Source organism: Chelon labrosus (genome assembly GCF_963514085.1).
Source record: "Chelon labrosus genome assembly, chromosome: 6".
Classification (NCBI taxonomy): Eukaryota; Metazoa; Chordata; class Actinopteri; order Mugiliformes; family Mugilidae; genus Chelon; species Chelon labrosus.
Window position 1 is genome coordinate 19,336,877 of NC_140342.1, and position 13,617 is coordinate 19,350,493.

General features: G+C 38.0%; 1 protein-coding gene across 1 annotated transcript in view; it reads right to left on the reverse strand.

Moving 5' to 3' along the window:
- LOC311489914 (dynein axonemal heavy chain 8-like) overlaps positions 1 to 13,617 on the reverse strand; it is a gene marked incomplete at both ends in the record, with an annotated part of 28,825 nt that overhangs the window by 9,854 nt on the left and 5,354 nt on the right. Inside the window, 44 exons of the mRNA XM_084547225.1 lie at positions 19 to 141; positions 219 to 411; positions 486 to 649; positions 738 to 847; positions 940 to 1,153; positions 1,244 to 1,366; positions 1,451 to 1,585; positions 1,687 to 1,829; positions 1,953 to 2,184; positions 2,279 to 2,419; positions 2,528 to 2,769; positions 3,038 to 3,284; positions 3,390 to 3,551; positions 3,644 to 3,778; positions 3,857 to 3,964; positions 4,049 to 4,135; positions 4,234 to 4,421; positions 4,507 to 4,685; positions 4,782 to 4,954; positions 5,073 to 5,297; positions 5,698 to 5,859; positions 6,028 to 6,132; positions 6,477 to 6,579; positions 6,711 to 6,874; positions 6,960 to 7,113; positions 7,297 to 7,496; positions 7,627 to 7,867; positions 7,955 to 8,092; positions 8,176 to 8,276; positions 8,429 to 8,491; positions 8,580 to 8,693; positions 8,815 to 8,919; positions 9,473 to 9,708; positions 10,715 to 10,841; positions 10,942 to 11,102; positions 11,597 to 11,720; positions 11,850 to 11,922; positions 12,007 to 12,113; positions 12,202 to 12,299; positions 12,389 to 12,524; positions 12,716 to 12,835; positions 12,937 to 13,053; positions 13,217 to 13,297; positions 13,374 to 13,561. Of these exons, the coding sequence (XP_084403351.1) occupies positions 19 to 141; positions 219 to 411; positions 486 to 649; positions 738 to 847; positions 940 to 1,153; positions 1,244 to 1,366; positions 1,451 to 1,585; positions 1,687 to 1,829; positions 1,953 to 2,184; positions 2,279 to 2,419; positions 2,528 to 2,769; positions 3,038 to 3,284; positions 3,390 to 3,551; positions 3,644 to 3,778; positions 3,857 to 3,964; positions 4,049 to 4,135; positions 4,234 to 4,421; positions 4,507 to 4,685; positions 4,782 to 4,954; positions 5,073 to 5,297; positions 5,698 to 5,859; positions 6,028 to 6,132; positions 6,477 to 6,579; positions 6,711 to 6,874; positions 6,960 to 7,113; positions 7,297 to 7,496; positions 7,627 to 7,867; positions 7,955 to 8,092; positions 8,176 to 8,276; positions 8,429 to 8,491; positions 8,580 to 8,693; positions 8,815 to 8,919; positions 9,473 to 9,708; positions 10,715 to 10,841; positions 10,942 to 11,102; positions 11,597 to 11,720; positions 11,850 to 11,922; positions 12,007 to 12,113; positions 12,202 to 12,299; positions 12,389 to 12,524; positions 12,716 to 12,835; positions 12,937 to 13,053; positions 13,217 to 13,297; positions 13,374 to 13,561 (6,542 nt within the window). The remainder of the gene's footprint in view (positions 1 to 18; positions 142 to 218; positions 412 to 485; positions 650 to 737; positions 848 to 939; positions 1,154 to 1,243; positions 1,367 to 1,450; positions 1,586 to 1,686; positions 1,830 to 1,952; positions 2,185 to 2,278; positions 2,420 to 2,527; positions 2,770 to 3,037; positions 3,285 to 3,389; positions 3,552 to 3,643; positions 3,779 to 3,856; positions 3,965 to 4,048; positions 4,136 to 4,233; positions 4,422 to 4,506; positions 4,686 to 4,781; positions 4,955 to 5,072; positions 5,298 to 5,697; positions 5,860 to 6,027; positions 6,133 to 6,476; positions 6,580 to 6,710; positions 6,875 to 6,959; positions 7,114 to 7,296; positions 7,497 to 7,626; positions 7,868 to 7,954; positions 8,093 to 8,175; positions 8,277 to 8,428; positions 8,492 to 8,579; positions 8,694 to 8,814; positions 8,920 to 9,472; positions 9,709 to 10,714; positions 10,842 to 10,941; positions 11,103 to 11,596; positions 11,721 to 11,849; positions 11,923 to 12,006; positions 12,114 to 12,201; positions 12,300 to 12,388; positions 12,525 to 12,715; positions 12,836 to 12,936; positions 13,054 to 13,216; positions 13,298 to 13,373; positions 13,562 to 13,617) is intronic.

Consider the following 13,617-nt stretch of genomic DNA (forward strand, 5'->3'; position numbering starts at 1 on the left):
GGACTGGCTTGGTCTGACCTTGACAAGATGGGTCATAGCATCTGTGAAGAAAACCAGATCCAGACTGGAGCCTCTTACAGTCTCATTGTGCTGAGTCTGATACATCATCAGCTTTTCTGATAAAAACTCAAAATTTGGTACCTGGAAGAACATTAAATTTCTCAGATTATGTTTTCAACAGTACAAAAATGTTTTGCGGGTTCTAAAACAAATCATACCAGTTCATAAATTTTAGGGGCATCAAAACAGGCATCTTCTTCTTCTTCTCCAGTTGGCTCAGGTGCATCTCGGAGGAAGTCCACAAAATATGGCTCAGGATGAAGTTCTGGGACAAGGCCAGGGTCAACATGCTCTTGAATCACACGGGATACAGCCTTCTCAAACCACTCTCTGTCCTCAGAGCAAATAAACCTACAATAGAACAGTGGTTAAGTCAGCCTTTTTGTTGTACTTAGATGGGGATTTACTGTATGCAAGCACTGTACCTGTCTGCAATAACCCTTGTAGATTCACTCTTGAAAAGAGCCAGAAGAGTAGGGATATCACCACACTCCTCTGCCTTAACGTTTACCATTCCTTGCCAGATCCTGGACAAGTCTCTCAAATTGAAGATGTAGTGGAACTTTGATGGCGTGGGAAGCATTTTTGCCTTTAGAGTGAAATGATAAAACGTCATTTAGCCTTATTGAATAAATCTATCACTACAATTAGTTTGCCATCACCTGCCAAATAATTACTTTTGTCCACTGCCATACAATCCTCCCAGCAGATACAAGCAACACAATCATATCTGATACCGCAGGGTTGAAATTTCTGCATGCATGGAAATAGCCACACCCTATTACACCTGCAGAAAAAAACGCATGAATTTAAAAAAAAAAAATAATTTAATACAGCCTACAGTATGCATAAAAACTGAATAATTCCAGAGACAGCTACCAAAGATCTTATCAATGGAAGTGTTGGACGGCAGAGTACAGTTGAAGACTGTAAACTGTCTTTTCAATCTTTGCGGGATATCATTTCTCCCTCCACCAGGGTGAATCATGGCAGCCAATATTTGTACATCCTCAACTGTGGTAAAGTCTCCTGGTTTGTCCAGATTGTACATGCCACTCATTTCCATCATTTGGCGGACAATCTCATTAGTGATCTGTTTGGGGAGTCACAGAGTAGTTATTCAGATTAAACAGACTGACCATGAAATTATAAATATATTTTTAAAATAAATATATATGAATACCTGATCCCCCCATTCATTCACAACAGGCATATTTATATCATCGACAAAGACCGTCATCCTGCGCCCTCCTGGGGGTCCATAGGTGCTGCCAATTCTTTTCTCAATGTAGCTTTCCACTGTTCTCTATAAATGACAAAAAGTTTTCACAAACAAAAGCCGATACAGAACTGCACAAAGATACAGAAAACTTAACAGTACATAGTTTACCTGAAACATCATGGGTTCTGTTGCAGATGAAAAGTTCAGGGATTTGAACAGGTCTGTCTCGGGATCGTATTTTTTTGTGTAGCCTTTTATCATCACCGTCTTAGCTGTCCCTTGTTCACCAATAAGCAGTACAGCCTACATATACATAATTTTCATCTATCATAGATATAACTACCAAGCCAAACAAGTAATTCTATTTTTAACAGCATATAATTATTTTATAAGAGACACATCACCTTGTGTTGTTTGGCAATAGTCTCCAGCAAGAAAGAGGTTCTTGTGTTATCCACATTTGGCACAAGAATGGAGGTGTAGTCTGGAACATGGTCAGTGGGATAGACATATTCCCCCACGTGGTTGTTCCAATGGCACCACTCACCTGCAACAGAAGGAGTCAGCCTGATAGCAATACTATACACCTGCAAAGTGTCATTCAAACACTCACTTTAAAAATACACAAAGACAGCAAAGTGATGATAGATGATTTATAAAATGACTTTACCGTTCAAGTTGACCATGTACTCAAACATGGTTTCTCCTGGCTTTACTTGAGGCACATCAATGCAGCTGTCGTGGCCTCTGACGAAAGTTTCCAGTTTGTCTCTATCCTCTAACTCCAAAAGGGCTCCCAGGCTCCACATCAGGCAGAAGACAAAGAGGCGCTCAAGGTGTTTGCTATCAGTAGAGCCACTTACCTCCTTGGTTGCAAGGAGGCCCTCCAGCAGATTCACAGACTAAAAGTGGAGAATAATCAGACAGTTCTGAAGGAGTTTACCGGCATCATCTAATTCTTTCTTTTGCTCCAGCATCTTATTTGGATAAACGTACCTGCATTATGTAGTTACACTCCAAAAGCTCCATTTTGGGTTTAAGGTTCTGCTTCATATACAAGTAGACATCCTCAAATGCCCTGTCATACAAAGTAATAATGCTGTCGGCCTGTTTTGCATTGTGCTTATGAGCCCATCCCTGAAACATAAAGGCCATTTTTCATATAAGCACTCCATTGTAAAAAAACAGCATTATTTCTTTTCTGCACACATTTTCTCCATTTATGTCTTCATAAAATAACTATACCTGGAGTATGGGTTTCCAGCTAAGAGCTGATGAGCTCATAAAGACCATACCCACTCGAGACACAGTAGCAGGGGAGGCATTATCCATGTTATGCACCTCAAACACCAACTTGCAGGACGGTGACATTGTGATGCGGTCACCATTAGCTAGGGTCAGTGTTTTGTTATCATCCAGAACAGAGTTGAGGTTCTCAATCCATATGGCGTCCACAGGACCATCCAGCAGAATCCATATGAACTCCCCTGAAGTGTACACATTTCAGAGCAGTTACATTATTGAGTTCTCAAATCACATAATGGCATTCAGACAATATCACATAATGTTGTTCAGACAATATTTAACTAAGTACTATGTTTTGGGTCAGTTTGTTTTTACATAGGTAATTTGTTATGTATAGTGAAACTTCCAAGTGCTGAAACAAAAGCAACAGGAAGAGCTTGAGTTTCTTGATGAGGTTTCACCTGGACAACCATAGATCTTCACAGACATCTCACTAAATGTGTTACAGACCTTTCTTAGCTTTCAGTGTCCTCCTCCACAAAGTAGAAAAGATACCGTCGGTCCAATCATTTGTGGCGGCATCAAGACGACCAAACATCTGCGGTGCAGTGATTGCTTTCGGATTCATGCGCATCTCCCTGTGAGGGCTTCCGCATTCAGTCATAGATCTCATGAGAATGTTGATGACTGTGGTCTTCCCAGCTCCACTTGGGCCCAAAGTCATAAGGCCATGGCGTACTAGTGAAGACTCATAAAGCTGATTGTCAGAGTGACAATGACATAAAAGTAAGAGGGGTATTTCCCAAATGCTAACTTTATTACAACAGGAACTTAAAACACAGAAGAAGCAGGTTTGATGTACCTGAACAAGTTTGAGGTTCCATGGTGGGTGGTTGACAATACCAGCTAGCTCAACTTGATGAGCAACAGCAGTTTGAAGTTCAGTATATGTGCTCCCATCCAACTGGATACCAGGAAAGAGGTCATTGATTAGACTAATGAAAAGTGGCTCATCCTCATCCACCTGAAACACAGGGAGAGACTCATTTACACAGTACTTTACCTGCATATACAATTTAATGATTCCTGTCAGTCAAGAGTGAGTTTGTGCCATACCAGTTTAGATAAATTCATGTCACGCAGCACTCTCATGACAGTGCTTGACTCTGTGTCATCAGGTCGTGCTCTTTTACAGGCCCCAAGTGTTCTTAACACAGACAGGATGTTCCTGAGTCCAAAGTCATAGTGAACCTTACAAATAGCAGAACTGTGTGTTAGTGGGTCAACATTCATTCAAAACAGAAATTAAGAACCGACCAAGATTCTCACCTGTTTAGTAAGTTGTTCTTCACATAGTTTATAAAGAACAAAGAATTTCTGGGCTAAGATAACATTTTCATTGAATCCACAGCTGGCTAGTTTGACTCTCATGATGATCTGCCAAAGACAACAGTGAGAAACTAACTTGTATGTCTAAAGCAAAAGTTCTAGTAAAATTCCCTACAATAGCCAGTCACCCACCTGCCGGTCTGGCACCATCATAGACACTGTTCTGAATTGCACCTTTAGGTTTTCAGGAAGTTCCTGACGACCTGCATATCCAGGATTCTACATACAGGGAAACTTGTTTATTACACATATTAAAAATGTCCACCAACTTTCAGGTGTTTCTTGTAAACAGACACCTGTGCATTTATGTAGCTTACCATGGTGATAAACAGACCAAACTCTGGATTCAGGTCAACACAGTCCCCATCACTAAAAATAAAACTACTCTTGTGTTTCTTGCGTGCTTGCAGAACAATGTAGATCTGCTGAGCAGCAACAGAAAGCACTGGCAGGTCAATTCTGTTGAACTCGTCAAAGCATCCCCATGACCCAGACTGTGCAAGGCCTGAAAGAAAAGAACACGTAATGACATAAGGCAAACTGTACACCACACCACATTGCTTCATGAATTGTTGCAATGCCTGGTATACCTTTGTATATCCTGCCAAGTCCTCTGAAGTCCATTTGGTCAGAGCAGTTGAAAACCACAACATACTTGCCAAGGCAGCGACCCATGTCTTTGGTAGTTTCTGTCTTCCCAGTGCCAGCTGGTCCAGCAGGGGCTCCTCCCATGCTCATGCCTAAAGCCTGGGAGAGTGTGATGTAACACCTATATAGAGAAAAAGCATTTTTTTTTAATTTCCATTAAGGAATTAAATATACATTTAAAGTTATTAACAAACAAAATCAATTCCTCTTTTCTTGCCTATCAGTCAGAGGGGTGATAACCAGACGATCTGTGCAGCCGAGGAACTCATTCTGATAAATGAAGTCAACATTAGTAATCGATACAAGGACCTTATCCAGGTCCTCCTTGTAGTAAAATCTGCTCTGCTTCAGCCATTCAAAGTCACTGATGGATTTAATACGCTTTCTCACCTGTGGATAAAGTGGAGTATGAATAGGAATATGTTACATAAATGACAATAACAGTCATGCAATATTAATGAATGAGTGACAGTGGACATGGAGAAGTAAGAATTTTCAAAGGACCTACTAGATCATTAAATATATCACTCTGGTGCACATGGATTGTGACAAGTGTCTCATATTTGACTCTGTCAAATTTGGTGAGGTCGTGGGTGGTTTGTTTAATGAGTATGCTGAGTAGATTTAGGAATTTCTTTTTGGTGAAAGGCATGATTTCCTTGTCATCTTCAGCATTTTCAAGGGCCTCTTCTGCATCTCTTGTCCAAAGCATCTGGATTCCTAGCAGGCCCACCTAAAAAAATCAAACAGGGCATAAACTAGTGGTTTCGTGAGGCCTGGGCCTAAAATTCTGGACAAAGTGGTCACTATCTCAAAATTTGATTGGGTCAAGGATAGGTCATTACTAAAATATATGACAATGATTTTCTAGGAACACATTGAAGGGTGCACTGTTTGAAAACTTTGTTGTAAACACTTTTACAAGAAGGTGGAGATGGAGGGTGGATTGTACGGTCACAGTTCTTGTAACAGTTCTGGTATTGGTCTTAAGCAGTGGAGAAAATCCATATTACGATATAATATCAATACTAAGGGCTTGGGCTGACATCCATTAGGGTGCCACTAGTCACACATTAAAAAACAGCAAACAGCAGTAAATGTTTTAACTAACAGCCATACTATCGTCTTCTGACCTGGGCTTGAAATTTGTTGAGAAAAGAGAGAAGATCAAATTCTTCATCATTTATCTCTAGATCTGAAGCTTTGATAACAGTATGTAATGAAGACTGCTGTAGCAACAACAGCTCCCCAAGCCAGAGCTCCACTGCTCCCTGTGCCATGACTGCATCGTCCAGCTGAAACCATAAACACACATTTACTAGCATTTACTCAGAGCTCCATTTGCAAAAGATGCTAAATGGCTTTAGATTAAAAGTAACAAATGTAGTCCCATATATTTACAATCTGCAAATGCGTAATTATATTATAGTTATAATCTAAAAAAGGTTATTAGCATTACATACCGGTAGTTTCTCTCCTTCTTGTGAAATAACTGCCAAAATCCTGTCATACTCTGTTGCATGAAACTCTACTGCATTTACATTGTCGAAGACTCCAAGAAGATGTGACTGAAAAATAATTGTATCAATATTACAGTTTTTTATTAAAAACTAGAATGAATCAAATGTCAGTATGATAGATGAATACTTGTCAAAACGTTTTGAAGAGGTTATCACATGCATTTTTCTTCACTATTAAAAGGTAACATCAAGATTCATTTATGAGGAAATTAAAAATCCCATTGTAAAGTTATCTTTTAACAACACCTAATCCCATGTTTCTTTTTTACACCAAATCTCGTGCTGACTAGATATCCTGATAACACACAGACATGGAAATGGGACTGTCAAGGTCTTACACAGTGGTACTGTGATTCCAACATTTTTTCTATAGAGACAACTGATGTTCTAACCTGAATTGTGTGAGAATCACTGGCTTGTCCAAGGATTTCCAACAGAGCCGGATCAGACACGAAGAAGAAACGTGGAAACAAAAGCCTCTTTTTCTCAAGGTACCTGTTAAAATAGATCACATCATCTAATTGTACACATGATTAGAATCATCTGTACTGCTATTTGTAACTGGGGAAAAAAGGATGTTTTCGTATAAATGCTTCAAACAAAAACAGTTTTGGGCAAGAAATTACCCTGCAAGAGATTTCTGACAGAACTCCAGCTGTTTCTGAAGATCTGGCAGGTGCTGCCCCAGGATTGGATCTCCCACACAGCACTCCACCACATTTGTGACCTTTTGTGCCCGTTGCATGACCTTAATCCAGGATTTATCAATATTCTGAAATCGCTTTGCTTCCTGTAGTGGGGAAAATATGTATTATGCCATCTTGATAAGGCTCAATACCGTAATTTTATATAAGGATATAAAGCAAGGACTGCACCTGTGGCAGGTCTTTGGCAATATCACCCCCAACAAAGACAGCTTCCAAATAAATCCAGAGGTTTTGCACAATAATCCACTGTTCAATGACATCAGATGATGTTGACAACTTGGAGACCCAATCCTGGATCTCCGCTTTGTAGAAGGCGCTGTACCTGTACAAAGCAGAAAAAGACACAAGATCCATAAGATATTGTATGGATGTTCAAAAACATATCTTGACTCAATATACTTAAATTGCTTCACATCACATTTATCATCATAGCGTTTAACGTTTATTTGGGGATTGACTGAGTCAATCAAATTTAAATTCCCACTTGTCGTTTGCTCTGTTCTACCTGTTGCTCAGTAGTGAACCCAGGACCATCAGACTATCCTCCAGAATGGTGAGAATCTCAGCTGTCTCAGCTGATTTCAGCATCAGTTCTCCTCTATTCTTAAATGTCATCAAACTAAGGGTCTGGCTGGACCACACCTCTTTTATTTGTGACAATTTAGCCTCAATATCCTTCTCCTTTACAGATGATATGCAGATGTCCTTCAAATACAAAAAGCTAGGTTTAGAAGGGTTAATGCATATAAGACCAAATATACAGACAAGATAAATATTGTGGCAAGAAAGTAGTGTTGGTTTAAATGACACCAGAGTATCTAAACTAGCAACAAACCTCTATCTCATCCTTGTACTTCAACAGTGGTGCTTCCATGATGTTCTGCAGTGTAAAGGTAGGGGACTCCACCTCAAATTCATGTCCAGTCAAGTCTGTTATCCGATTCCAATGTCTTAGCTTCATAGATTTGTTTGCCATCAATTCAAGCAGAGGGCACGACTCATTGAAATCATCAATGGTCTTCTTAAGATCCAGAAAAGCTTGCCAGTTTTTCAGTGCTTTGGGCAGCTTTCGGCATCTATAAAGAGGTTAATTATTAAACTACAGAACAATAAAAACACGCAGCAAATTGAAACAGTAGGGGACAGTAACAGAAACGCTTAACCTGTTCTGAAATTCCAAAAGTTCCGAATTGATTTTTTCTATATCCACTTGTGTCCACAGAATGCCATAATACCCACTAATCTTTCTCATCACTGCATCATACAGGCCATAGAGTTTTTGAAGCAGATCAATCTCTTTTCTAAGGGACACAAAACAAATCATTACATTATTAGCTTGAATACATTACACATTATTATAAATATCATTACTTTGGTAACACACTTTTTTGTGAGTAGACATGTATACTCTGTAACTGGCAAGCCAAGCAGCTGCTCCCCAGAGGTATATGTGTTGAAATTTCTCCAAAGTCCTTCAAATTTAGCCTAAGTGAAATAAAGACTTTGTTAAATGCGACATTTATTCACAACTGACTTGGTTGGAATTTTGTATAAAATTGAATAATCTTCACTTCAGACTGAGATAGCAGATAATGCCAGTCTATTTGTTTAAATGGTTAGATAATAAACAGTGTAACCTGGAAGACCCGGAGCCTGCAGCAGGCTTCTTGAGGTGGTATTCCATCAGCCATGGGGCCTTCCTAAAATCCAAGATCATACAAGATAAATACTTTAATGTAATGTAGGATAGATTTATGGAAAACTTGAAAGTATTCACAGATTACTTACAGAATCATACTGTTCCATAAACGTGACAACATTATTTTGGAAGACAGCAACACATTCCACTAGGTTTTGTTTGAACTTGGGCTGCATATGGACAAGCTCTTCTTGCACTGATCTCTGGGAAATTCAGGAATCAAAGAGCAAGACTGTAACTGTGATGCAAAATAACACATTATAAAATCCCCAAGCAAAGTGAAGTATATATTACAGTAAAATACAGCATAGTGGTAATACTGACAGCTTTAGACTGAAGTTTTGTGAAGAAATGCCTCAGATTGTACACTCCCTCAGCATCTCTTTTGGTCACATCTGCTTCATATTTAGTCAGGATGGCATAGGCTTCCTGTGAAATACAATATCAGAAGTTTTTTTTATATTAAAATGTTTAAATTAGTCACAAGTGGTTATCAGTTCCATTAAGTGTCCCTGTAAGCCATGGCAGCGTGGAAGACTGCACACAAAAAGAAGGTTGTTTCACAGCCGATGTATCTAATGTGAAAAAGATCTACAGGGTTGGGTTTTGATGACTGTTTCCATTACACAGATTTAAGCTACAGCACTCACAAAACCCTTTATCTTTCTTTGGTATTTTTACTGAAAAATATATATAAAAACATACACATTTAGCATTATCAGGTTTTTCTTAAGGGCTTAATTAAGGTAATGAATTAAAAGTAAATAATGTGTAAAACTATGTTATATCTGCTTTAAATGTTTGTAGATACCATTTTAGTCTACATACTTGTAGTAATATTCCTTAACCAATGCAGACCTTTGTGTGTTTGTTTTTAATAGAGTGCAGCCATTTTGTTCAGTTTGCACATGGCCAAACAACTTATGGTTATATTCAAGTCTGCAGCTAAAGCCCAATGAACAAATGGTTATGATATTCATACCTCAATGGAAATCAGAGTCATATCAGTCTGTATTTCAGCATCTCGAAGCGTAGACAGGGCCCCCATGGCATGACGTACATCTTCCAGATTATCCACAGGATGTGATAGTTGTACGAAGTATTTGTTAGTATGTATGCTGACGTCAATCATTTTCTTCTTGTACTCCTCCTTCAGGCATTTACATAACAGTTTCTTCCAGGCTCTGGTCTCAACTGTCAGTGCCTTCTTTAATGAACCTGCATACAAGGGAAATAATGTGTCTTATAGAATTTTATTCTATGTATTGTCTGCCTAGTATGTACTGATTGCTCTAATAATATATGTTTTTCCAGTGAGTTTTAGAATCGATAATGGAGGTTGTAGTGGCTAGTCCTATACTTAGCCGATACCGGTTGATAGTGGGCTTGAAGCTGTTAGGACGTGTACTCAATTTAAAAGAAAAGAATAAACCAATAGTCCGTTTTCCGTGATTTACTTAGAATGTCCTTTTATTTCTCGTGACGGTGCCTTTGGTTATAATGAAAACAAATAGTTATAAAAATAAAAATAAACTCGAGCACAGTCGAAAACTACTGGGCTCCTTCCACTTCAGCAAACAGAACACATAATTAACCCAAACTTAAACACCTGTAGCCACCTTCGGCCGCATGACATTCAACCACTGCATGACGTTTCGCTGCCCCCTGGTGGCTCGGAGGAAAACAACCCTCTTAAAGAATATGTGGCTCTTACAGAGGTCAAAAGGCAGAGATTGTGCTCCAAACCAGACAAAAAGTACATAAGACATACATACATACATACATACATACATGTAGCTGGAAAGCTAAAGCACACCCACAAAACCAATTGGTACAGGAGTGGATTTAGTTTTAGATAAACAGATAAGATTTAGAGAACTTGGTGGGTGGGACACACAGATGACTGGGAGCAGAACGGGAGTCTGAGGACATCTGGTGGGTGGATGGGGTAATGATATGGGAAGTAAAATGACACTATTCTGTATTCAGTATACTTTTATGATTTAATTTGTTTTATCAAATAACACCATAAACAAATGAAAAATTCAAAGTATCTAATGTATTCTATTATTTCTATTAATACATTTTATTATTTGTGAGTTTGTGTTCAATACCCACAAAATAATTAGGTTCAATATTTTTAATATTATATTCTAATTAAAATCCGAATCATAGTTAAAATGATATATTTATGTGTACAACACGGTATGATAGACTATCTTACCTGTTGACAATTCAGTAGACCCCAAAAGGATGATGGGCTTGATATCACCAATTTCTTTTTCAACTGAGTCATAGTACTGGATTTCAGACTGAAACTGGATCAAGGATGGTTTACTGTCCATGAATTCCTTTCCAAGAGATATAATCATCATGTTATCAATGTGGGAAAAACTGATTTTTTTCAATGAAAATCAACACAGAATAGGCTATGTGTGTAGGAAAACAAACCTTCATTTTGAGGTTCCTGTCCTCCTCCCAGATCAATCTGAAAGGACTAAACTGCATCAAAACTTCAGTTGCGTGTTCCCTCTCTACGCTGATTGCTGCTTTCAGAACGATCACAACCCTTTTGATGTCCTTGTGTTCAACAACACAGTGATAGAAATTGTCTTTTGTGTATGAGAAAAAAGAAAAAAAAATCAATGTCAATCAATGATTTTGACAATTTCCCAAAAAGATTAATAAAACGAATCATGTTCACCCATCGGACTAATATGGATTTTAACAGATCAGAAAATAATAAAAAATAAAAATATTTTATTATACATTACTGTAGGATGAAAAAAGACACATTTTCACTCAATTCATTTTTTTTTTTTAAATACCAGACCAAAACGGTGCCCGTATTATTTACAAATCCATATGAACAGTTGAGAAACTGTCAATATGTAGTATGCACACAATTTTGATTATATGATATACAAATATTTGTTAATTAATTTAAACTTACCTAATAAACATAATGTGAATTCAACAAGCCAAATAGTTTAAATGTTTCTCTATTAAGATCCAAATATTTCTACTATATTTTAGGATATTCATTTCTGCCAACTTCTTTATCAGGTGTGCTTTATCATGGATGTATATGCTGATAATGGGTTACCGTTACTCTTTGTTTCATCCTGACTATACTCCCGCTGCCATGTAATATCCTTGCAAACTTCCAAAACCAAGTCAGTTAGGTGATTTATGTCGTGTTGGATCTCATCTATGGTGGGACTCATTACCTTATGACAAGAAATTATCAGACAGAGTTCATTTTTGTTTAACAAGACCGTCAGTGAAGTCTGGATGATCGTTCTCCACAACTCCAGAACTACTGTAGCATGGAATCTGTAATCACTCAACAGACTTACCACATTGGGGGTGTTCAGCTGAATTTCAGATTTTATTAGAGGGACCATCTTCAACACAGACTTCTGGTATGTCCTAAAATTGTTATTGTTATTAATGTCAACGTACAAGAGAGCGCAGTCATTCCTTGTCCAAAACGACAAACACAGGCATACTTACTTAGTGCCACAAATTCTCCTTTTCAGGGTTTCCAGAGATTTTTTGGTTGTTTTGACAAGTGCATCCAATACCCTCGCACTGAAGTGTTCATAAAGTTTCTTAAACTCCTGAAATTAAGATTTAAATTTTATATATAAGCACAATTGTTGTTGTACTGCATGACAGAAATGATTTGCCGTTAGTAAGCAAACATACCTTTTCAAATTTAATTGTTTTATCTTTAGCTGGACCTTCTAAAATCTCTCCCTCATCCGCAATACACCTCCCTCCTAAGAATGTCGCAATCCTCTGTCCTAAAACGTTCAAAGGGTGAAATACAAACAGATACATTTACTTTTTTTATTACCACTTGTGGACACTTAAAACTGGGACTTAATAGTACCTGAAGCAGGTTCCTCAACAGTTTTGGGGACTTTTGGTTCATATAGGGCCCTTAACACATTATCCAGCTCCTTGACTGCTGCTTTAACATGACTACATTTGTAATCCAATGTCTTTGCCCACTCCTTACAATGAGTCTAAAAAGGAGATAAAGTATGGTGGATTAGTCAACCAGACACAATTCATAATTTATTTCAAAAGGCAAATAAAACAACAACAGGGAAACAATAATAGTTAAATTTTAACATAAAAAATAATCTAGCAAAAGAACAACAGTATAATTTGTATTCATGTTTCAATTTGAAGAATGAAGACAAGATGATCATACCTTATTACAGTCAATCAGGTGCTGTACTGAAGACGCATGATCCTCAGGAAGCTCAACCAAAACTGTCTCTGAAATATCTTTAAGGACATCATCAATGCGAACGTTACAAATATCCTGCACCTGAAAAAAAGTAGCATCGAAATATCTTTGAGCAAGAGTATGACTATCCAGAAAGCAATTTTCTGGATATTCTGGATATGCTATTTCACTCAGTAGCATACCTTGTTTAAAAGATATTTGAGCTCAAACAAAGCAGTGTCAACATTTTGGAAGAACTTGTCCAGAAGGAAGGATGACCAGGTGAGCAGCACTGAGCCATGGCGAAGTGCAGATTCCACCTTGTAATTTACAAAATACATGTAAGCACTGCTAAAAACTAAACTTAGGACACAAAAGCTATGTAGATGAAAACTGTGGCACTGCCTCCAGTCAGCTGCATACTTACCAGCTTGGACACTTTCTCACAACAGACATCGTCTATTGCACTTACAAAATACTTACATTTTTTATTTTTGAGGCCATCAAGCTGGTGAACTCTGCAGGTATGCTCATACAAGTGGATTCATAATCTGCCAAAATGGTCTATTAAAAAAAATATACAAGTAATTTCACATATAACTTTAAAACCTTTCTATAGGAAAATTATACATTGATTTACCTGTAGTCTGAGGTGATTGGCTTTAATGTCTCTTTCCATGTGAACAAGACGTAAAGCGTGCTTTGGAACCTTCAGACCCATCTTCAGCAGACACTTAGTCTCCCGAATAACCTCAGTTACTTTAGGATCAAAGTTTACAAGTAACTTTCCAGTCGTTGGGTGACGAATCAGCAGCGTCACATTTAAGACTGTAAAGAACAGGGACAGCTTATTTGAAACTAAATTAACAGGATGCCCATATGAA